A 22,743-nucleotide genomic window follows, 5' to 3' on the forward strand; every position below is an offset into this window, starting at 1 on the left:
GCGTAGACTACACAGTCCTGATATCCTGTGTAGCCTTTGCACTCTGATTGCCTAAGGAAGCTGGTGTTGACTTTCCAGCCTAGCCTGTAAATTCAAGATGTGCTCCTCGCTTTGAATTTTTTTATTGAGGTGGTTGGCCTTACTAGACACCGTGGAGCTCTTGGTGGGGGAAGGACATTCAGGTAGTCCTTGAGGGTGAGCAGTGGACAGTGCCTTGGGCTGGGCCAGCAGCCTTTGGAGCAGAGAGCCATCCCTTCAAAAGTGGCCAGGGAGACTGTGCAGCTGTAGGCTGCTCCTGCACAGGGGCAAAGCTGGAGCTAGCACTGAAGCTCTTAGGTAACATCTCAAAGATCAGGGCTTTTGATCAAAGACCAGAGATGAGGGAACAAATGTCTCCATTGACAGCTGGGAAAATGGGATAGGGGAGAGGGGGTTAATTCACTGAGAACAAGGGAAGCATTTAGAATTGAAGGAGGCTGGGATTAACCTAAACCTCAGCCTACTGAGCCTCAGACTCAAATGCAGCTATAGGAGAGCCTAAACTGCAGAACAGAGGGAGCTGAGAATTGTGGAAGAGCTCCGGGCACAGCATGACACGTGAAACACTCCAAATGACAAGTGAGAGAGGGCAGAGATGGACACAGCTTCAGTGGGGCAAGCTCCATATAAATGGGGTGTTGGAAGCCAGACTGAATGTACACATTTTTCTAGACACATCCAATGTCTAAGAAAAAAGAGAAGATCAAGACACTGCTTTTCAAGGTGCTGTTGGCACCAGGAGTATGTCATGTTCTAGTGCAGCTAGTGAGACATGGGTGGAGGGGACTATGTATTATGGAAAAGTTAATGTATTTCTCTAGTTTGACTCTTTAAGTTTTTAACCTAGCCGGTATGGATTGAAATTGCTTGCTGGGCAAGGACAAGTGTAGAATAATGACTGTACAAGGTGGTGACAGTCCTGAGATGCTCTAAAGAAGATGGGAGAGGCAGAGAAAGCAGAAATACAGAAAGAACAGAAAAGCTCAGTTATCCCTGTGCGACCTAGGGAAAACGTCCCATCAGGGTGCAATGCTCAGTCTAAATCTATAGCTTTTGTAAATAAATATATCATGAAGTAGTTGGTTATGGAGCCAGCGAGCGAAAAATCTTGCTCCCAGCCAGCACATAAACGCTGCTGCTAAAGAGCCGCTCTGCAGGGGGGACCATCATTTACTGAGATGAAATGTCCTTGCAGGAGCAGTAAAAGCAAAGAGTCCAACAAGCACTGTTGTGAGTGGCAGCACAGCATGCTATACAAATGAGGAAACGTGTTAAAAAGAAACTAAGAGGGATGGCTAAGAGCTTCAGCAGTCTGTAGGCATCCTGCAGAACGCTGAAAAATATGTCCACTGAAGAAAATAGAAAAGAATGGAAACTGTGGCGGAGTCCTAGCAGAACTGGTCCGTTCCCCATATTTGTGACTGTCCTGGGAAAGCTACAACCCAGTAACCCCATCTGGCAAATCAGGAGAAAATTTTCCTGAGTTAGTGCGCAAATGTGTAAGAAGAGCTCAGAGGGGAAGAGAGTTCAACTCTGCCACGGGGAGTCACATGTTGCAGACCTGCTGCAATCACTGCAAAGGGGCCTGGGGGAGCTGAAAGAGCCTGCTTGGTTTCCCAGAGACTGGTCTTTGAGCCACCCGTCGGGTGTGGGAGGAGTCCTCGAGGAACAAATGATGGATGGAAAGCAGAAGCAAAGGTGGAAGCAGTCAGTTCTCACTGTAGTGGCAGGACAGTCTTGCTGCCCCGAGGGTTCTGCGACTCAGGACTTTGGGGTCGGTTTGTGCAGCTCTACTGAAACGTCGGCTCAGAGAGCACTGAAAAACAAAAAGGCAAGTGCGAATGTTTGGGAGCAGAACAGTACATTTCTGCCGTGTTGCCCAAGGTGCAGCTCTGTCTGCAGTAATGTGTGGCCCTCAGAGCTGTAGGAAAGGAGAAAGCAAAAAGAGAAGGTGGTGCTGCTGCTGGAAGTGAGCAGCGGCAGCCGTTGGAGCAAGGAGCCTGCCCGGAAGAAAGGGGAGGAGAGAGGAAGGCAGCAGAGGTCTGCAGGCCATGGCAGCATGGAGGGAGCAGAGAGGCTCAGCAGCATGTTCAAACTGTGGTTTGAGAGACACCAGTGAGATGGGCAGCTACCTGGCTGGGACAGTGGTTCCTTGCCCTGTTTTGCAGTGGGTCACCGGATTAGCTGTATTTGGCTGGTGTGACCCTATCCTGCCCCTGCAGCCAGTACTGCTGTGGTGGGCTGTGGTGTGTGGGGCCAGCAGCCTGGCAGGAGGTCTCCTGCTGGGCTGTGGGTCACTCTGGCACTTGGGTGTCCATGCCTGTGTCCCTGTGGGGGCTGCGGTGGAGGGCCTCTCTGTGGGGCTCTTTGCTTGGGCCAGGCCAGCAAGGGACCTGCTGGGATCCCGATGACTTCATTTCTCTCTTATTCCTGCCTTTTTCTCTCCCATCTGTCTGTCCATCCGTCCGTCCGTCCGTCCGTCTGTCTGTTTCTCTGCAGGCGTTTCTTTGAGGGAGTCTCTCATTCTGGTTCCCAGACTGAGATCGGCAGTCTGCACAGCCAGAAAGGGCAGGAGCGAGAGTCGGGCAGCCCTGTGAGTTACACCACCACCACCACCACCGCCACTGCCGCCGCCACCACCGCCGCCGCTGCCCCTCGACCCCTTCCCTCCCTGTCCAGCCCAGCATCCCCTAAGTGCCTGCGGCTCCCTCTGAGACCAGGCCTCTTGGCAGTGCCAGCCTGGGGCTGCTCCTTCCACTCTTTCCTCTTCTTTTCCCCAGCGCAGACAGGCAGGGAGCGATGGCCTTCTTGACAAGGCAGGGGGGCGTCCGCCGGGGCCAGCCTCGGGGGGCCGCCGGGCTCTCCTGTGGGAGCATGCGTGCCGCGAGGCTGCGCCGGGTTCCTTGGGGGGCGCGGGTCCCCAGCAGCCACCCCGCTTGGGGCACCCTGTCCTGCTCTGACTCTGCTCCTCGTCTCCCAGGGCGAGGCAGACAAGTGGAAGCCAGGAGCACTGCAAGTGCAGGAGGAGCCGGGAACAGACGTCCCTGCAGTGGTGAGTCCTGACCGTAGGATGCAGAGCATGGTTGGGACTTGTCCGGTCCCACCTTGGCTTCTTGGGCACCAGGGGAGAGCTGGACAGACAAGCGAACAGGGCAGAAGCACTGCAGGGGTGGGAGAAGGTGCAGTAGGTGCCTGCGGGAGATGTGGCCAAGCCTGCTCGAGGCCCTGCAACCTCAACTGCTGGCAAGGCCACTGGACTTGTCTTGGGTGGGGGGCACCCATGAGTGCGGGTGCGTGACGTGACTCTGTGTGGATGGTCCTCAGGAGCTGGCCACAGAGGAGCCGTGTCCCCGGCTGGCCCCTGCGGAGGCTGCCGCGTGGGAGGGCAGCGTGGACAGACTCGGCCCCGCAGCCAAAGCTGAGCTGCCCGGTGCCGTGTCACCCAGGTAAGGGGGCTCCGCAGTACGGGCGCGGGCTGCGGGGCGTGGAGCGGCTTTCACCAGAGCTTCCCGGGGCAGGCGGGGGCTGGCGGGGATGGGTTGCCACCCACCCCCACCCCCGGCCCAACGTCACCTCTCCCGCTTCCTGCTCGCAGCAAGGCGGACGGCAAGCAGCTGTGGCGGCCCCGCAGCACCTCGGTGAAAGATCGGCAGAGTTCGAAGGGGCAGGGCGGCCGCACCAGCAGCCTGGACAGCGAGAGCTCTCCTGACTCGTGGCACAGTGCCCAGGTCAGGCCCCGGCAGCTGCGCTGCCCAGAGGTGCTTCCCTTGCGACTGGCCCAGGCCTTGTGGCAGCCTGGCAGGGCTAACCTTGGTGGCTGTGATGTCTTAGGTGCCCCGCAAGTCTGTTTATGATCAGCTGAACCAGATCCTGGTCTCGGATGAGCAGCTCCCAGAGAGCATCGTGCTGGTGAACGTCTCCGAATGGCAAGGGCAGGTGAGCAGGCACAGAGAGGGCTGGGGGTGACCTGTCAGCGGTGCCACAGGAGGGAACAAGTTGCAGCAGGGTGTCTAGGGGATGGACCAGACCAGGTGGTGCCCTCCTCTCACCACATGTGGCCCTTCCTTGGGGGAGACAGTGGCTTTGCACAGCGCTGAGCTGCGTGCACGAGAGTTCAGCTGGCGCGTCTTCTCCATTGGCAAGACGTCTGCAACGCTGACAGCAAGGGTTCCCCATCCGCAAGGACATGTGAGGAGAGGAACGGGCTGCCACGCACCACCAGTGGTGGAGCCTCTGAAGCACACTGCTGCCAGCAGCCCCAGGAGAGCCAACTGACAAACTGCATCTTGCACCCTCACTGCTTGGTCCTGGATCCCAGTGACCACGCTGGTCAGAGCTACGTCAGGTGCACTGGCAGAGGCTTGAGACGCCCTCTGCTTGCATCAGGCTTCAGAAAACGGAAGAGGTGCCACTTTGGGAGTGCACAACCTGCTTCTCCCACTGAACACTAGCTGTGTTGTCAGAGCAGGGGCCTCTGGGCCCCTTGCTCATGCTGAGCACCATCATGGTCACTTGAGGATGGCCAAAACCCCCAGCAAGCACCTGCCTCCCCCTTGCATGGAAGAGCTGACTGCAGAAAGTGAGCAGGACCGTGTGTGTGTGTGTGCGTGTGTGTGTGTGTGTGTGTGTGTGTGTGTGTGTGTGCGCGCGTGCACGCACACGCACAAGTGTGCAGATGGCAGTTTTATAACGCACTGGTGAACACCCTCCGTGTTGGCAGTACGTGAGTGAGCAGCTCCAGGCCCACAAGCAGCTGGTCATCTCCACCTGCTCCGTGGCAGACATCCAGGCAGCCTTCAACACCACCGTTGCCCGCATCCAGCGATAGTGAGTACAGAGTGGGCCCAGCCTGGCAGCCTCTTGCGCGTGCGGGGAAGGGCTGCGAATGGGGTTGCTCCTGCCTGGGACCCTGGGGCCTGTGGGCACAGCACTGAGAGGAGGGGAAGGCAGGAAACCCCTGGAGTGGTTGTGGCCGCCGTGGTGCTCGGCGAGCTGGAGATTGGCAGCAAGGGTGCTGCTGGGGTTTATGGGGCACTCTCCCTGCCCGCGTGCTGCTGCGTGCCATGCTAGGGCTCCCACTGGGCCACGGCAAGGCCCTCGGGGGGTCTCTCTTTCTCTCTCCCCCCGTCCATCTCCTTCTTTTTCTGCCTCTCTCTCTCTCTCTCCCTTTTGCAGCTGTAACTGTAACTCCCACATGCCTCCCCCAGTGAAGGTAGTCGTGGCAGGGGACCAGAGCTACCTGAGCGTTGTCCTCCGCTTCTTCGTGGAGCAGCTGGCCAGCAAGACGCCTGACTGGCTCAACTACCTCCGCTTCCTCCTTGTGCCGCTGGGTGAGCACCGCTGCCAGCCTGGCCCTCTGCCAGGGCTGTCCTTGCCTCCCGGCACGAGCTAACGTGCCATGCCCCGTCTCACCCGCAGGCTCGCACCCTCTTGCCAAGTACCTGGCCTCGGTGGACAACAAATACAGCACCCTCTTCCTGGACACGGCCTGGCGGGAGCTGTTCAGCCGGGCAGAGCCCCCCACCACAGGTGAGGAGATGCGGTGGGGGGGCAGGTGGCAGCCCGCGGGGCCCTTGGGGACCGCTGGCTGCCAGCAGGCTCCTCGCTGCGCCCTGTGCCCGCAGACACGGTGGACATCGCGGGCCGTGTCACCCAGTTCATCGCTGGAGCCAGCTTCTCGCACCAGCTCCCCATCTCTGAGGCCATGCTGACGTACAAGCAGAAGAGGTGAGTTTTTTTTGGGGGGGGGGGGTCGTTTGCCACCCCGCACGGTGGGCGACGCAGGCAGACAGGCTGAGCAAGGCCCCGTGCCGTCGCCCTCCCCCCCCCCCCCAAAAAAAACCACCCCTTACCTCGCCACGAGCCCCTCCAGCAGCGACCGAGCACCCGGGCTGGGCTGGGGACCGCAGGCTGGCACCGTGCCGTTTTGGGGGGGGGGGGGCCAGGAGGGCTCGGAGCGGGGAGGCGGTGGCGGGGTGGGGGGGGCACACGTGTCCCAGCTGCGCTCTTACCTCTCCCTTCTCTTGGTTTCTGGCACCCAAGGAAGCGAAGTCTCTATTTTGATTTTTATATCAGGTATTGGCTTGTGCTTGCTGTGCCGCTGCCTGGCCCCCCCCGCCCCGACCGTGCCCTCGCCTTTCCTCCTTGCCCTTGCCCCCATGTGCGTCTGTCCGTCTCGCTGTGCAGAGGAGCCGTGGGCCCCCCCACCCAACACCCCGCAAAGCGGGGGGGGGAGGGGGGGGGCCAGGGCTGCACTCCTGCATGCGAGCCCTCTCCCGGCGCTGGGGAGGGGTGGGGGGCAGCTCCTTGCCTCTTTGTGTAGTGTGCCCTGTGCTGCCATGTCGGGGACAGGGAGGCCACACGGGAGGGAGGGACGGAGGGTCCCCCCCAGCCGGGAGTCAGCAGCAGCTGTGTCCCTCAGCCCCCCCGCCCCAAGACTGGGGGACATGGTGGGCCTGGCACCTAACCTGCCTGTCTCCCTTCCGCAGCCCTGACGAGGACTCCTGCCAGAAGTTTGTGCCCTTCGTGGGGGTGAGTGCAGTGGGGAGCCAGTGGGTGCTGTGGGAAGGCGAGGGGGGGTGGCGGGTGGGTGGGGAGCACAGCCAGGCTGGGTTTGGCGGTGGCCTTGGCTGACTCGCGTCTTCTTGCAGGTAGTGAAGGTGGGCTTGGTGGAGCAGTCCTTCAGTGCCTCTGGTGAGTCCTGGGGAGCCCGCAGGCTGCGGCTCCCTTCGCTGCTGCGGGGAGGGCCCGGTGGGCGCCCTGCCCACCTCCCCGGGGGCCTCCTGACCCCCCCCCCCGCCAACACTCTTCCTCCCTAGTGGATTCGGATGACGCCACGATCTGCACCCCCTCCCTGCTGAGCTCAGCACCACCCACCAGTGGAGCAGCCCCCTACAGCAAGGAGACCGTGGGCACCCCGCCGCCCTCCCCGTCCGTCAGCAGCGGCCTCTCTGGTGCTGGGTAAGGGAGCCCTAGTCAGACCTGGGCAGTGGGTGCCAGGGCGGGAGGAGCTGAGGTGGTCCCTGGCCATGCTGCTGGGGTTACTGGGCCACAGCGTGCTCCACTCCCAGGGCTGGCCATAGCTGGATACAGGGAGGGAGACGGGCAAAGACTAGACCCAGCACTTGTCTGCTGCACGATGCCGCCTGTTTCATCCAGGTCCCTCAGCCCCAGCGTGGAGGTGATGGGCCTGCAGGTGGACTACTGGACAACACAAGGGTCAGACAGGAAAAAGGAGGGCGAGAAGCGGGAGACAGGCATCAAGAACACGCTCAAGAGCAACTTCCGCTCGCTCCAGGTCAGCCGCATCCCCAGCACGGGGGAGCTGCTGCCACCCAGCACCATGGCCATGACTGTGGTCACGAAGGAGAAGAACAAGAAAGGTAACCCCCCCCACACACACAACTCACTCCTGGGCACTCTGCAGCCCTCGAGCTGTGGTCTGGTGTGAGAAGGGCTGGGAGAGCCCACAGCAGGGCTAGTCCTTGGGTAGAGGATCCAATCCAGGGCCCAGTAAGGGCATCTCAACACTGCTCCCATCTGCTCTTGGCCCCCTCCCCCAGTGATGTTCCTGAGCAAGAAACCAAAGGAGAAGGACCTAGAGCCCAAAAGTCAAGTCATCGAAGGGATCACACGCCTCATCTGCACAGCCAAGCACCAGAACACCATGTTGCGAGGTGAGTGACAGAGGAACCAGCCCCACGGGGCCATAGGTGCCCGGCCTGGCAGCACAGGCTGCCCATGGAGCCGTGATTCACCACGCTGGGTCCTCTTAGTCTCCATAGATGGGGTGGAGTGGAACGATGTCAAGTTTTTCCAGCTGGCGGCGCAGTGGCCAACGCATGTCAAGTACCTCCCTGTGGGCATCTTCGGCTACTCGAAGAGCGTGTGAGGTGCACGGCAGGCCTGGGAGCAAGCTGCAGGGGGTGCCAGCAGGAGCCAGGGCGATGGACATGCTCATAGCCCCTCTTTTCTGCTGGGCAGCACCTGTCGGGGCTGCAGCCCAGCCTCTGCCTGCTCTGCAGAGGGAGCTACCAGCCCCTGCACTGCGCCCCCCCTCCCACCCACCCCGGCCGGGGAAAAACCCCCAGAAGTGAGGCCAGTGAAACCAGGCCTGGGCACCTTCCGACAGCAGCCAGGGTGCCACGCCATCTCGCTCCCACGACCCCCAGCAGCAGCCCAGGGCGAGGACTGGCAGCCAGGAGGAGGGATCTGGAAAGGGCTCAAAGCCCTTCTCACCACCCCCACCCCAACCTCCCCCCACCCCCCCCCCCCAGCAGCAGCACCTACTGGGCCAGCTCCGTGGCCAGCCAGGGCCCCAGCTGGCCTGGGCTCAGCCAGGTTCCCTGGCCCCGGAGAGCCAACTGGGTTTGCTCCCGGTGGGGCTGGAGAACAGACACGGAGCAGGGCCCGCACCCAGCTCCACCTCTCCCTCTGCACGCGGCCCAGCGCCAGCTCTCCTCTGCTGGCCTCTCACTGCTGGATCTGGCCCTGGCCTACCCCTGCGGGGCTGAGCCCTGGCAGCTTCTCTAGTCCTTCTGCCACCCTCGTGCTTGGGCTGGCGAAGGGCTGTTGGGGCTGTCCCTGGGCTGCCAGGGCCACCGGGGGCATGGGGCACCTGTTTGTTCGTTCTTTCTTTCCTTCTTCTTCTTTTTTTTTTTTAAAAAGAACAAGATTCTATTTTTTTTAAATTTATTGTATGGTTACTTTTCTGGATTAATTTTAATAAATTAATGCTGGTACCATTATGGCAGACGCGTGCGCCCCTCCTCGGCTGAGCCCAGGGCAGCAGGTATCGGGCAGCTGCTGCCCCTCCTCCCAAGCGCAGAGCCGAGGGGCGCTGGGGAAGCAGGCGCTGCGGGTCCTGGCCTCACGCTGCTCCCGGCCACGACCAAGGCGCAGCGCTTTCCCGGAGTACGAAACAGGACCGGGGCGGGGGGCTTGGCTCATTTATTTAAAATAAAACCCCAGAGTTCTCAGGAAGGGGCTGGCCGGGCCGAGGCTGTGTCTTGCCTGCCCAGCCCAGCCCTCATCTACCTGAACGTTGAGAAAGTCTGTCTCCTTGCGGCAGAGGTTGTGCTTGCTGCCGTCTTGATCTCTACAGTCTGAAAGGCCACCAAAGGCTGGACTGGGGACGTGGGGGCTGGCGAGGGCTCAGTGCAGACATACTCCAGGACCTGGGGCCTCTCCTCCTGGCGCCGGAGGTAGCCCTGATTCAGCAGGTGCAGGACGCAGGACAGCACGTCCACGCTATGGCAGCAGAAGCTCAGGAACTGCAACCCCGATCCAAACTCGCCCTTCCGGCAGGCGTCGATCACCTGCGGCAGCGGGGGAGCCCGCGTTACGCTGCAGCCCGCCGCCTGGGCGGCCCTTCTCCGCCCCCCCGCCATGCCGCCGCCCTCCCTACCCTGAACACCAAGTTGTCGATGTGCAGCTGCTTCTCCACCTTGAGGATGCGGGTGACGAGGCAGCAGAGCACGTTCCTCTTCCTCTCCAGGGAGCTGCCGTCAGCCAGCTCTGCCCGCAGGTACGTCTGCTGGGGCAGCAGCCTCAGGCGCTGGCCCGAGGCCCGAGCCAGGGCCGTCCGGTTCAGCCGCAGAGTGCCTGGAGCGAGCGCCGGGCCCAGGGTCAGCCGAGTGCCGCACCGGGCCCCGGCGGAGCCCCCCGGCACGCGCGTGCCCGGCGCGCCCGTCCCCGGGCCTTCCACCGTCGCTTCCGCCCGCCTCGCCCCGACCCCTGTGCCCGCGCGCAGCTCCGAGCCCCAGCCGCACAAGCGGCCTCCAGCCCGCGCCCGCGTCGGCCCGGATCCGACGGCGCGCGTGGGCCCAGGCCCCGACACTCGCCCCCAGGCAGCACCCCGAGCTGCAGCTTCTCGCGCACACCCAGGCCCTGAGCTCGAGTCCCGCACGCGACCCCAGGTGCTGGCCCGCCCCAGCACTCCGCGAACGTCAGGCAGCCCAGCCCAGCACCCCGGGGCTCGGCCCTCCCAGGCCCCCACACCGCTGCCCCGGGGGGCCCCAGACCCGCGCTCACCGCCCTGCGGGCAGCTCTGCACCAGGACGCCCTCGCCTTGGGTCAGCGGCGTCAGCGCGTGGCGCACCAGGTCCGCGGGGAGCCCTGTGGCCTGCAGCAAGGCGTCCACGGCCACCTCCTGGCAGGAGGGGACACGGGAGGGCAACGGCCGGCCACGGAGGCCCCGTCGCGAGCCCCGCCAGACGAGGGGGTCCGGCCCCACACGCCGCAGAGACCCCGTGCCGGCGGGTGCCAGCTCCGACCCGCGCCCCGCCGCGGGCCCCGCTCCTACCTCCGCACCGTTGAAGTGCAGCAGCACGTACATCTGCAGCGTGGACACATGCAGGACACAGTCCCCAAACTGCAGCTCGGCGTGGCCCAGCCACGTCCACTGCAGCCGCCACGGCTTCGTGCACTCCCGGCCCAGCCGGCTCTGGCCTGCCGGAGATGCCGGAGACGGCATCAGCGCGGCAGCCGGGCTGCTCCCGCTGTACACCAGGGCTCGACCACCTCGGCCCGAACTACTGCGGAGGGCCTGGGCCCTGGCGAGCCCCCGCGCTCCCGGCGCCCCCGCACTCACTCTGCCGCCAGAAGTCGGCAAACTCGGCGAGCGGGGAGCTGAGGGCCGTGGGGAAAAACCTCCCGGGCTCGTCCACATAGCACAAGGGGGAAACGGGCCAGCAGCGCGGCGACAGGAGCAGCACCTTCACCTCCGGCGCCTCTGCCAGGGGCGCCTCCCCCAGCACCTGGGCACAGAGGCACGACGGGGGCTCGGGACGGGGCCCACGACCCCCCGCGGGAGCACAGCAAGGCCCCGGCCCCCCTCCCCGCTGGGCCACTCACCTCTTCCTCGGGGCTCTCCAGGCCCGCGTCCAGCTCCAGCAGCTGCTTGTCCTGCTCCTGCAGCCGGAAGAGGTAAAACTGCTGCTGGAGCTCCTCCGACTCGGCCAGGTCGCTCAGCATCTGCTGCGGGAAGCGACTGGGGAAGCACGGCCCGAGCTGCTCCACGACGGCCCCTTCCAGCCACGAGGGCCCCTGCGCCAGCAACCGGTCCCCCAGGTAGTACCTGCCATGGCCACCGCCATCAGGACGGGGCCAGCCCGCGCCCCGCTCCAGCTCCACGGCCCTCGGGTGCCCGCCGGCCCCGGTCCCGGCCCGGACCCCCACCCAGGCGCACGGGCCCGGCAGCGCCGCTCTCCCTGCTCCCCGTCGCCGAGCGCGGGCTCCGTGCCCGGCAGAGCCCACGTGCGCTCCCGGCCTTTCCCCCTCCGAGCCAGGGCTGCGCAAAGCGGGAGCGAGGCGGCCGAAGCAGGGCCAGCCCGCGCCGCAGCCTCGACAGCACCCGCGCCACCTCCGCCCCGCCACGCCAGCCCTGGGGCCCCGCGCCCCTCACCGGTAGAAGTGCTCGAAGGTGTGGGCGAGCTCCAGGCCGCACAAGACGGCGAAGGGCTCCAGGGCCTGCTGCAACGGCCCCGCGCCGCCCCCGACCCCGCGCAGCTCCCGCAGCCGCTGGTCGAGGTAGCGGGCAAACTGCTCGCTCACCTGCGGAGGGACGAGGCTGGCTGCAGACGCGGCTCGCCGTGGCACGGCAGGGCAGGGGCAGCCCACCGTGCTCCAGCGGGGGGCAGGCAGGGAGCCCCGGGCCCTCGCACGGTGCCTGGGCGCGTCCCCGGCACCAGCCCCGGGCAGGCAGCAGCCGGGGAGCGGGGCTGGGGAGCGCCCGGGGCTGCAGCAGGGCTCTGTGGCCCGGCGGGCGGGTGGGGTGGGGTGGGACAGGGACCGCAGCAGAGCCCTGCATGCCCCAGCCCTCCTCAGACTCACGTGCAGGGCAGTCGGGAAGGAAAGCTGCAGCAGGGCCCCCGCAAAGCCCTGCACCAGGGCCAGCATGAAGGCGGCCTGCTGCCCAAAGAGCTCGGCCGTGGCACCGCGCAGCCGCCGGTACAGCCTGCAGAACCGCTCCACGACGTCCGGCGCCTGCCACGCTGCCTCAAGGAACCGCCACACCTGCGGGACACGGCGTGGGAGGCCCAAACCCGGAGCGGGACCGTCTCCGCGGCGCTGCCCGCGGCCCCAGCCCTCGCTCCGCCGTGCCAACCGTGCGGGGCTCCGGCTGGCCTGGCCGCGGCCTTGCCAGCGCCTCGGGCTGCTGAGAGCTTGCGGAGGGGCAGCAGAGCTGGGCGAGGGCTGCACGCAGTGGGACAAGAAAGGCAGAGGCGGCCGGAGAGAAACAAGCAGCCCCTGAGCGCCCCAGCACCGGGGCTGGGCTGAGGGCGGGGAGCCGCCGGAGAGCCGAACCCAGCGGGAACGGAGCGACCCCGAGCCGGGAGGACAGCAGAGCCACCAGCATGTGGATGGCTGCCCCCACACTCCTCCAGCCCCCGTGGGGCCCCCGCCGAGCCCTGCTCCCGCCCTGCCTGCCCGGGGCGGCCACCGCGGCCCCTCCTGGCCCTACCTGCTGCTGCACCACCCCACGCCAGCACCGCGAGATGCCCCACAGGCTGCTCTGCTCCGCCGTCACCGCCGCTTTGGCGGCCCTGGCTGGCGCCTCCTTGCTCTTCCCGTCCTTTCCCCCTGCCAGGGCACAAGCCCAGGGCTGAGCGGGGTGCGCTCCGCGGGACGGGAGGCACAGTGGCCCTTGCGGACGGCTGCGGGCCACCCCCAGCTCCGGACACCTCCCCTGCCTCAGCACCTTCCCCAGAGGCCCCCGCGGCCCCACGGGAGGGAAGACCCCCTCCTGGCTCACCGGCTCTGCCGGGGGCTCTCGCCTCCTCCAGCTCCGCGCCGCTGGGCTCCACGTGCACCAGGAGCCGGGTGAGGTGCCGCACGCGGGAGCCGAAGGCGGCGGCACGGCGCGGCAGCTCCGCGCGCTCCAGGTACTCGCTGAGCAGCCAGGCCAGGGGGCTGACGCCGCTGGGGTCTGCAAGGCCAGAGACTCGCAGCGGGCTGCCCGGGGCTGCCGCTGGGCGGCAAGGGACCCGGGCAAGCGCAGGCTACCTGGGCTGGTGATGCTCTGCACCAGAGGGGTCACCAAGGCCTCCCAGTACGTCCTGCCCAGCGCCTGGGCCGCCTCGGCGTCGGGAAGGAAGCGGTCGGCAAAGGCCTGCTCGTGCCGCAGCGCCCGGTTCAGCCTGCGGCAGAGAGCGGACCGGGCACGACGCGGCCAGGCACCCACCCGGGGGCGGCGAGGGCCCCCTGCCCGCGCGGGGCACCCAGCCGCTCCCCTGGGGCCACCCTGGCGCGCCGGGCAGGGCCGCCAGAAGAGACCTCACCTGCCGAAGAGCTGCAGCAGGCGCCCCCGGTCCCGGCCGATCTCCCGGCACCACGCGTGAGCCCGGGCGGCGCAGAAGAGGGCCGTCCGCCGGCAGAGCTGCTCCCTGAAGACCGGCCAGAAGGTGGGCTTGGGGCCCAGCACCTCGATGCCACGCACGCGTGTGTCGATGCCGCCCTGGGGGAGAGCGCGGCCCTCAGCGCCTCGCGCGGGGCCCCGGGGCCGAGCCCGCGCGGCCGGGCCCCGTCCTCCCCCCTCTCCCTGCCTGCTGGCACCGCTTCACGCGGATCTGCACGACGGGCCAGAAGCGGGGCACGTTCTCCAGCAGGACCACTCTGCTGTCGGAGGGCAGGACGGTCACCTGCGGGCAGACGGCAGGCCCTCAGCACGCTGCGCAGCCGGGGCCAGCCATGCACGCGCCCCGGGGCCTCCGGTGCCCCCAGCCTCCAGCCCAGCCATGAGCCCCTTGCTGGGCCCAGCGGGTGACAGCCGGCGGCTCCCGCCGCGCGGCCGCGGCCCGAGGAGCGCGGGTCGCACTCACTGCGTTGAGCACGGCGTTGGCGGCCATGGGGCTGTCTCCCCCCAGCACCACGATGCGGGCCGGCATGTAGCTGGAGTCCTCGCCGGCCACCAGCATGCTCAGCTCCCTGCGGGGCGGCAGCCGCGTCGCTGCCGGGCGCAACCCACCGGCGCTGGCCCTGCTGGCCCTCGGCCTGCGCCCCGGCCGGCCTCGCGGGCCGCTCCAGCCCCCCGCGCCCAGCCCCACCTGATCACCACGCCACGCTGCATGTGCACGGTGATGGAGTGGGAGCCGGTGCTGCCGTTCGACTCCCAGTAGGTCTTGGGGTTCCCGTCCGTGAGCTTGCCGGCGCGGTGGGGGTTGGAGGAGACCTGAATCTTCTCCCAGCACTTGTCCTCCTTCACCTCCACGCTGGAGTCTGCCGAAAGAGGCCGCAGAGCCTCCAGCCGCCAGGCCAGCAGGGACCAGGACCGGGACCAGGACCGGGACCGGGAGCGCGGCGCCCCGCGCTCACCTCGGCACAGGTTGCGCAGAAAGACGTCGAAGAAGGGGATGCTGACGGGCTGCTGGCTCCGGCGGTGCTCCTCGATCTGCCCCAGCACCAGCTGGGCGACGCGGACGGGCCGTTACCGGGGACCGTGGGCGCAGGCTCCGGCGCAGCCAGGCCCTGCCGGCGCCCCCGGCCCACCTGGATGCAGCCCGCCAAGATGCTGCCCGTCAGCTTCCCGTAGAGGCTGGCGTGCTTCTCGCAGCCGCTCAGCAGGTCGCACAGGGCCGGCGCCAGCGGCAGCGCCGCCCCGTGCCTCTCCAGAGCTCTGCCCAGAGCCTCGTGGGCACCCGCGCGGCACATCACCACCACGCAGTCCTTGCTGGCGCTGCCCAGGCGGTGCAGGAAGCGCACGACCTCCCGGACCACCTGCCGAGCGAGGGGCCGCCGGGGCCCAGCCAGGCCGCTGCCGGGAAGCCGCCAGGGCCCGGCCGGGCCGCGCCGCCGCGCTCCGGCCCCCCCGGCCCCGGCGCCGCAGCGGCGCACGCGCCGGCCTGGCCAGGCACCGCGCCGGCACCCTGCCCGAAGGACGCGGCCGCCGCCTCCCGCCTCCGCGGCTGCCGTGGCGAGGCGGGGGCCAAGGCGGGTGGAGCCCCGGCCCCGCAGCCCCCGCGTGGCCGGCAGAGCCCCCCGGCCCGGGGCCCCCTCACCTCCTGGTCGCTGCTGTGGGCGCCCATGGAGGACAGGCAGGGCTCCACGCACTCGTGCCAGGGCAGCAGCTCCTCCTGGCCGCCGTCCAGGAACTCGTTCAGGATCCTGAGCAAGGCAGCAGCTCCGCCGGGGCCAGGGTGCATGGACCCGCTGCCCTGCCCCACCGGGACGCCCGCGGGGCCGAAAGCCAGGGCTTCCCCAGGTGCCGTGGGCCCCCCGCACGCGCTGCCCAGCACCCGCCCGGCCCCGCCGGCCATCCCCGGACCCACCTGAGGATGCTCAGGCTCGCAGCCTTCTCCGCGCCCAGCAGCTTGAAGCTGCGCAGCAGCAGCGCGAAGCACTCGCGGTCCCGCAGCAGCCGGGCCGCCTCGCCGGAGCGCACGGCGCCCTCGCCACAGAGGTGCCGCTCCAGGGCCACCACCGCCTCCGCCGAGAGGCCGCCTTCCCGTGCGCCGCCCACCAGCATCCGCACGTCCACGTCCCCCGGCTCCGGCGGGGCCTCGGCACCTGCCGCGGCAGGGATGACACGAGCCATCAGCTCCAGCGCTGCCCGCGCGGCCCCTTCCCCGGCCCGGCCCAGCCCAGCCCCCTGCGCCCACGGGCCCCGGCGCAGCCCGGCCCCCCACGCCCCGCGGCGCTCGCTACCTGCCGCCTCCAGGCTCCGCGGTGCCTCGTGCTCCGCCAGGCGGTTGATGGCGCTCAGCGCCAGGCTCCTGCCGGGGCAGCCCGCGCCCTGCCCGTCCCGCCAGCAGCTCCGCAGCACCGCAGGCAGCTCGCAGCTCACCAGCTGCTCCGCCAGGCCCCGGTGGCCCTCGAGCAGCATGTTCACCACCAGCAAGCCGTTCCGCACGCCCGAGGAGCCCCTGCGGGGACGGGGCGACGTCGGCACCTTCCTCCTCCTCGCCCCGAGCCTCCCCCCGCTCCCAGGGCGGCCGGCCACCCCCGCGCCGCCGGCCACACCCTGCCCCTACCCTGCGACCCTCTGCATGGTGCTTGTGGCTGCGGGGATGGCGCTCAGCAGGCTCACGGAGCCCTCGCCAGAGGCAGAGCCGATGCTGGCAAAGATCTCCCGCATCATCTGCGCGTCGGCCTGGCTCAGCGGCGACGGCTGCCCAGTGGCACCTCCCGGCTCGCCGCTCCCAGCGCCCACCAGCACCTTCAGCGCCTGCAGGGCCGCCGGCAGGTCGCACAGGCCGCGGGCAGCGCCCAGCGCCAGCCTCCTCCCCGGCCGTGCCGCGCTGCACTCACCGCCAGGCCGGCCTGCTGCACCACGGCGGAGGCTGCGTGCTGCCGCATGCGGGCCAGCACGGCCCGCACGCCCCCCTCCGCGGCGAACGGCACGCGCCACTCGAACTTGAGCATGAGCGCGGCAAGCAGCCGCAGCGCCAGCGCCACCAGCGCCTTCTCCGCCACCTCGCTGCTCAGCAACTCCACCGCCATCTTCACCACCTTCTCCCTGCACGGGCAAGGGCACCTCAGCAGGGGCCACCAGCGCCGCCACCACCCCGGCCTCGCCAGCTGCCTCCTCCCGCCCGTGCGGCTCTGCCACGCTCACGGTAGCCCCCGGGAGGGACCCAGCTGGGCCTCGCGGACGCGGCCTCCGCCCGCCCTGCTGGCGCCCGCGTTGCAACGCACCTGCCGTCGCGCCTCCACCGCCCCCTCCCCACATTCCCAGCTCTGCCACCAGCCCCCTCCCCGGGGACAAAGCCCTCCCCCAGCCGGCCCCGGCCCGGCCCGGCAGCACCCCGGTGGCGCACGCCACCCACCTGGTCCCCAGCCCGCCCTGGGCTTTGCCAACTTGCCGCTCAAGCCCAGCCTCCTCCTCCAGCATCTCCAGGATGTGCTGGAGCCCGGCCAGGCGCAGACCCGCCTCGGAGCCGCTCCTCTGCATCGCATCCACCACGGCCGCGATCCTCGCCAGCAAGCCCCTCTTGCCAGCCCCCTTGCAGCTGCCCAACACTGGGAGGGGGCGAGAGCCGAGACGCGGGCGTCAGCGCCGCCGCTGCCTGCCAGCACCCCCTGCCCCGGCCCCCACGGGCCTGCCCCTGCCCAGGGCACCTCCGGGTCTCCTGCACCCAGCCCGCAGCCTCCCTCTGCTGGGGCAACGCAGCCACCCGGCACCACAGGTGCCCCGGCCCACAGCAGGCACTTACGTTTGCTCTGCTCCTCCGTCACCTCCGGGAAACGCAGCCCTTCCCTCTGCAGCAGCTCGCTGAACAGCTGGCGATCCGACTTCTCCGCTGCGGCGGGGGCTCCAGGCGGCAGCGCTGCCGCAGGGAGGTCTTCTTCTGCCACCTCGGCCACCGCGGCTTCGGGGCTGGCGCCCCCCGAGGACGCCACGGCGCTCCCCCTGCCGCCCTGCTCAGCCCCCTTGCCGAGGAAGTACTTGGCATAGACGCGGGAGCCGCGGAGGTCGCTCAGAGCGCTGCCCTGGCACCGCTTCTCCAACGCCCGCAGCACTTTCTGGGCCAGCTCCGCAGACGCCGACAGCTGGATCAGGCCTTCTTCATCCAGCTCCGACAGCTGGGCGCACGGCACCGAGTTAACCCTCTCGGACCCGCTGCGGCCCCACACCAGCTGCGACGGCCGTGGTCGCACCGCACGGCAAAGCTGCGCGAGCCGCACGCAGAAGGGCCGTTCCCCAGCCCCAGCCGACGCAACCGGCACCGGACCGGCCCTCCCGCCGCCCTCACCGCCCGCCTGCCGCTGGCCGAGTCACCCCATGGCTCCCCGCCGCCCGCCCCAGCCTCGCCGGGCGCTGCCGTCTCTCCGGCAGAGCCGGGCCGGAGCCCACGTTTCCTCCCCTCCCTCCCTTCCCCTCGGCTGCGCCCAATCCCCCCACGCTCCGGGCACCCCCAACGCACCCTCCTAGTTCGGCCACTTCTCCCCCCTCGCCGCCTGCCTGCGCGGCAGGTGCCCGCGGCCCCCTGCTCCCGTCCCGGCCCCTCCCCTGCCGTCCCCCCTTGCTCCCTCCCTCCCGTCCGCCCGCCCCGCGGCGCCATCCCAGACCTGCTCTGCCTGCTCCTGCTGCACCAGGCGGGTGATCTCGTCCTGCTCCTGCGCTCCCAGGCTCCTCACGAAGAAGAGCAGCTCCCACCACTCGGCTCGGCTCAGGGTCTCCGTGGCGTCGCTTGGCTGCTCCCCGAGGTAAGGCAGGGTGTAGAGCCCCCCAAAAGGCTTGCAGAAGAGCGGCTGCGCAACTGCAGGAGAGCAAAGCAAGGGAGAACGCTGTCGGCTCGGCCAATCCCCCCTCAGCAGAGCTGTCCTCAGCCGCAGACCCCTCTTTTTGGGTAACAAAGCCCATCACAACTTCTGAGGGGGTAGAAATATTGAATATTGTCCACTGCCAATATTCACCTGCTGCAAGTTTGCAGTTGTGCGTCAGGGTGGACACCCTCTCCTGAGCCTTGCGCTCCTCCAGCCCCGAGGGGCCGATGATCTCCACCATGTGCCAGTGAACCCAGTACGTACAGCCCAGGGCTTGCCAATACACCTGGAGAGAAGAGCCCGATACATGCACCAGCCTGACCAAAGTGCTCTCACATGAGTGTCCCATGCCACGCTCGTGGGGCGGACAGGCCCCGCAGCAGCGTACCTGGACAGGCGGGGTGCCGTCATTGCTCTGGCGGAAGTCGCCTTCGTCACCCGCGCTGACCTGCTCGTAGTCCTCCAGCATACGCACCCGCATGCCGCGCACCAGGTTCGCCTGCACGTACTCCACGTAGCTGCTACGGCTTGGGAAGGCTGAGCGCGTTTTGAAGGTGCTGGGCTCTTTTGGTCGGGGAGCAGGGCTTGCCTGAGCAGCAGGGCAGGCCGGGGCCTTGGGCTGGAAGATGGAGCGGGCGGCACGAGGCTGCGTCCACCGCGGGGACGGCGGCTCCGGCTTGTGCCTGTGCTCCCAGCCCATCACGTGCACCAGCTCCGAGATGAGGCCTGCCATGGCCATGCTGAACTCAAACTCCTGCTTCACGCGGCTCCTCTCCCCGCCCAGCGAGCCGGGCACGGCATGGTCCTGCGCCTCCCCTCCCTGCTCCACACCGCCGCTGAGCTCGTCCTCAAGAGAGGCCACGCGCAGGTAGCGCTTCACCAGGGCGAACAGCAGCTTCCCAGGGATCTGCAAGAGGCACAGCTGTCACAGCCCAGCCACCGCGGCGTCTCCGGCTCGCTCCGCACCGCCAGCTCGTCTCCAGGCAGACTCCCGGCACGGCCTCGCACCAGCGGGCAGCAGCCCAGCCCTCTCCGCCTGCCCTCGCCTCCCTGCCCAGACACGAGGCTCCCCACCGGCTCTCCGCCGGCCCTCGGCCTCACGCCATGCCCAGGCCCTCGGCCGGCTCTCCCGACGCCCGGTCCTGCTCGTCACCAGCCACCTTCCCTTGTCCCCAGCAAGGAGGACGAGGGCCCTGGCACCCACTCGCTCCCCTCCTGGCCCCCCAAAGGCCTCAGACCTGGGGCTCCCCATGCCCAGGCTGACAGGCCCTGCTGCTACCTGGGGAAGGTGAATCCCTTCAAAGGACATGCAGTACTCTTCAGAGGACATCGTCTCAGCAAACAGCTCCAGCAAGGTGTAGCGGCTGTCAAAGCCCATGTGCTGCTCGATGCCATCCTGCTGGCTCAGGGACAGCAGGACGTAGGCCCGGCTCCCTGCAGACAAGAAGCAACCGGCACAGACTGAAACACAGGAAGCTCTGTCTGAACACGAAGGGAAACTTCTTTACTGAGAGAGTGACAGAGCACTGGAACAGGTTGCCCAAAGAGGTTGTGGAGTCTCTATCCTTGGAGATATTTAAAAACTGTCTCGACGAGGTCCTGGGCTACCTGCTCTCAGTGACACTGCATGAGCAGGGGGTCGGACTAGATGATCTGTAGAGGTGCCTTCCCACCTCAGCCCTTCTCTGATTCTGTAAAATATTTTTGCTGTTCAGCATCACCTAGAACAGCGCTTTGTCCCTTGATCTCGACAGGCAACATTTTGCTCTGCTAAATAAAACCGCGGTTTTTCCACATCTAAAGCTCTGAGATTCCTCCCAAAACAGACACTCCGAATAACTGACTCCGGAACAGCGGGGTCAGGCAAGAAAAACCATCCGCCTTGACCTACGCCAGCCCCCCGTCTGCACCACGAGCTTTGGCACTGCAGCAGGGAAAGCCACACAGCTCGAGCTGGACATGTCACCACCCCCGCTGGCCCAGAGGCTCCTACCAGGTGCACCCAAGCCACGTTAAGGACTTCTGAGCCTTGCCAGCTCCTGTCAAACGCAGAGAGCGACTGAGGAGCAGCTGAGGCTGCTTCTGCTCACCACGGCCTGAGAAGGGGCTCCGTGCCAAGAGCAGGCCAGAGCCTCTCCGGTCGGCGGCGCGCAGCAGAGCCCTCCTGACGCTCTGCCACCCGCCTGCAACCAGCGGGCCACCTCCAAACAGCTCATCAGCGTCCCAGCTCTCGGGAACCCACCAGGGAAAAGAGCTCCCAAACCCGCCTGCTCTTGGAGCGCCCCAGACGACTACGACACGGCAGCCGCTTGCGGAGCTCAGGCTCCTTCTCCCCCTTCGCCAACCAGCCCCAAGAGGCTCCATTTCTCGGACGTCCCAGGCCTGCAGAAGGACCGGCGCCGCTCGGCGGCCGGTGGCACCCCCACCTGCGTCGTGCGAAGCCAGCGCCCTCAGCATCTTGCCGGCGCTGCGGCGGATTTGCTTCTCCTTGTGGCACAGCATCTTCATCAGCAGGTCGAGGGCTCCCGTCTCCTTGAAGGCGCCCGTCAGCGAGCCAATGCTGGCGTACGCGCTCAGCACGTGGATGGTGTTGAGGACGGAGGACTCGGGAGCCCCGGTCCCGGCCATCTGCCGGGCAGCTCGCTGCACCAGGCTCCCGACGTCAGCCTTCATCTCCAGCAGCGACGCTTCGTCCAGCGGGATGTCGGCCGGGAACGGGCTGGGCGCCGTCTCCTCTTTCACCCACCGCCCGCCCAGCTTCCTCTGGCCCAGCAGCGCCGGGCAGCTGGCGCAGACCTCTTCTGCCGACATCCACATCAGGATGTTCTCCGGCTTGCTTTCTGCGCCGGGGCCGCCGCCGCCGGCCATGCTCTCCTCCGAGCTGACTACGCTCCACCGGATCAGGTACTCGGGGTGGCCGTCGCGGCCTCGCCGCTGCCGCAGCAGCTCCTCCGGGTAGGCCTGCAGCGTGGGTCCCAGGTGCACCAGCAGGCTGCCGTTCCGCCTCTCGCTCACCATGACGGCAAAGGGGCCTGCGGGGACGGGACGGGCGGAGGAGCGGCGGGCGCCTGAGCGCTGCCGCGCAACGCTGCCGCGGGCCGCGCCCGGGAGCTCCCGCCGCCGCTGCTCCCGCTCCCGCCGCCGCCGCCGCCGCCACCCGGGCGAGGGACGCGCTACCTCCGCCGCCGCCGCCGCCGCTTCCGCGTCCGCGGGCCTGGGGGGCGGGGCGGGGCGGGCGCGCGGGGCGGGGCTGGGCGGGGCGGGGCGGGGGGATGGTGGCCCGCTCCGACGGCGGCCGCGCAGGGCCAAGCTTCGCCCGCGAGTGCGCGCGAGCCTCCCTCCCCCCCACCCCGCCCCGGGTCCCGCCCCCCTCGCCGGCCGACCTGCTCCTGGTTGCTCCATCGTAGAAGGCGCTCACGTGAGCGAAGCGGGATTTGCCCTTTACCAGTCCGTGCTGACTGCTCCCCACCACCGTCTGCTCTTCCGTGGGCTGAGAAGACAAACGTTACCTGTCCGTCCGCAATGCAATCTGCTCCCAACTTAACGGGTTGAGGAGGACACGTGGTGAGCTCACTGGATTTGCTGGTGAGCTCAGGAAACTCCATTTCCCGAAAGGTGCTTGCATTTTTGTACATGTTTCCAATTAAACATGGATTAATCGCTTGTTCCAGAGGCTGATACAGCATGATACTGCCCAATGCCCTCCAGCAGCTGTCCAAGTGCCAGCTAGAAGCTAAATGACCCTGCTTACATCCGTTCCTGGGGATCTGCTTGGAGGAGGTCTCTCCAGCCTCTCCTGTTCGGGCCAAGAACTATTTTGTCTCTTTTTTTTCAATATTCTTGAAGCATTATCACAGTTTCGAGATGACAAGGTCTCTGCTTCTCTACTGCTGAAAGGCCTTCCTAGGCTGGTCACCAGCTTCAGGCTTTTTCACTTGCTCGAGCACAGCAGAATGGTTCCTCCTCAGCTGCTTCATGAACCAATGGCAGAACAGAGGAAGGGCCTGGCGCAGAGCCACCTGCATGCCTCACAGTCTGTCTCACAGTTAGCTTTAGCCTGATTTGAGCCCACCAACACTCCTGTCCACCCCAAGCCCAGCCAAGACAGCCTACAGCCTGGCAGCCATCTCTCCTGGCAGCCTGAGTCCTGCCAGGGTCCAAACTTAGAATCATAGAATTAGTAAAGTTGGAAGGGACCTCTGGAGATCATCCAGTCCAGCCTCCCTGCTCAGCAGGGTCACCTAGAGCATGTCAGACAGGGTTGTGTCCAGGCGGGCCTTGAATATCTCCAGAGAAGGAGACTCCACAACCTCTCTGGGCAACCTGGTCCAGTGCTCCGTCACTCTCACAGTGAGGAAATTCCCCCTCATGTTCAGGTGGAACTTCCTGTGCTTCAAATTCTGCCCATTGCCTCTTGTCCTGTCACTTGGCACTACTGAAAAGAGTTTGTCCCCATCCCCTTGACACCCTCCCTTCAGGTACTTATACACATTGGTAAGA

The 22,743-nt window shown here is 66.9% G+C and overlaps 2 protein-coding genes across 9 annotated transcripts in view; one reads left to right on the top strand and one right to left on the bottom strand.

Moving 5' to 3' along the window:
- LOC134138136 (phosphofurin acidic cluster sorting protein 1-like) overlaps positions 1-8,775 on the top strand; it is a 70,764-nt gene extending 61,989 nt beyond the window's left edge. Inside the window, exons 10-25 of one of the 2 annotated variants that reach the window (XM_062571384.1) lie at positions 2,539-2,632; positions 3,020-3,091; positions 3,364-3,485; positions 3,635-3,767; positions 3,871-3,975; positions 4,760-4,866; positions 5,215-5,369; positions 5,458-5,568; positions 5,664-5,766; positions 6,082-6,114; positions 6,528-6,570; positions 6,690-6,732; positions 6,858-6,999; positions 7,198-7,421; positions 7,602-7,715; positions 7,815-8,775. In XM_062571384.1, the coding sequence (XP_062427368.1) occupies positions 2,539-2,632; positions 3,020-3,091; positions 3,364-3,485; positions 3,635-3,767; positions 3,871-3,975; positions 4,760-4,866; positions 5,215-5,369; positions 5,458-5,568; positions 5,664-5,766; positions 6,082-6,114; positions 6,528-6,570; positions 6,690-6,732; positions 6,858-6,999; positions 7,198-7,421; positions 7,602-7,715; positions 7,815-7,930 (1,717 nt within the window). In that variant the 3' untranslated portion in view covers positions 7,931-8,775. The remainder of the gene's footprint in view (positions 1-2,538; positions 2,633-3,019; positions 3,092-3,363; positions 3,486-3,634; positions 3,768-3,870; positions 3,976-4,759; positions 4,867-5,214; positions 5,370-5,457; positions 5,569-5,663; positions 5,767-6,081; positions 6,115-6,527; positions 6,571-6,689; positions 6,733-6,857; positions 7,000-7,197; positions 7,422-7,601; positions 7,716-7,814) is intronic. The other variant, XM_062571385.1, reaches the window with a different exon arrangement.
- On the bottom strand, positions 8,714-22,178 carry LOC134138135 (cullin-9-like). Of its 7 annotated transcripts, XM_062571377.1 has the most exons (31): positions 21,995-22,178; positions 21,627-21,733; positions 20,670-21,275; positions 19,523-19,677; positions 18,632-19,150; positions 18,394-18,529; positions 18,046-18,236; positions 17,190-17,559; positions 16,803-16,995; positions 16,285-16,492; positions 16,008-16,201; positions 15,682-15,899; positions 15,306-15,543; positions 15,036-15,141; positions 14,527-14,754; positions 14,353-14,443; positions 14,085-14,256; positions 13,860-13,965; positions 13,584-13,679; positions 13,320-13,495; positions 13,045-13,178; positions 12,794-12,967; positions 12,503-12,621; positions 11,872-12,054; positions 11,444-11,592; positions 10,894-11,116; positions 10,631-10,796; positions 10,343-10,488; positions 10,072-10,189; positions 9,446-9,642; positions 8,714-9,356 (listed from the first exon to the last, which is right to left on the bottom strand). In XM_062571377.1, the coding sequence occupies exons 2-31, from the start codon at positions 21,643-21,645 to the stop codon at positions 9,072-9,074; spliced, it is 5,916 nt and encodes a 1,971-aa protein (XP_062427361.1). In that variant the 5' UTR covers positions 21,646-21,733; positions 21,995-22,178; the 3' UTR covers positions 8,714-9,071. The 7 variants fall into 7 exon arrangements, with proteins under 7 accessions (XP_062427361.1, XP_062427364.1, XP_062427363.1 ...); XM_062571380.1 differs by lacking the exon at positions 16,008-16,201 and having other exon boundaries at positions 13,045-13,150; XM_062571379.1 differs by lacking the exons at positions 21,627-21,733; positions 21,995-22,178 and adding an exon at positions 21,421-21,456.
- Positions 22,179-22,743: the final 565 nt, after the last annotated feature.

This window comes from Rhea pennata, chromosome 3 (genome assembly GCF_028389875.1).
Source record: "Rhea pennata isolate bPtePen1 chromosome 3, bPtePen1.pri, whole genome shotgun sequence".
NCBI classification, from domain to species: Eukaryota; Metazoa; Chordata; class Aves; order Rheiformes; family Rheidae; genus Rhea; species Rhea pennata.

Coding starts and splice junctions, on each gene's coding strand:
- LOC134138135 (XM_062571377.1), bottom strand. Junction 15,544..15,681: donor GCGGAGCCTGGAGGCGGCAG/GTAGCGAGCGCC, acceptor CTGCCGCGGCAG/GTGCCGAGGCCCCGCCGGAG. Junction 15,142..15,305: donor GCGAGCCTGAGCATCCTCAG/GTGGGTCCGGGG, acceptor TGCCTTGCTCAG/GATCCTGAACGAGTTCCTGG.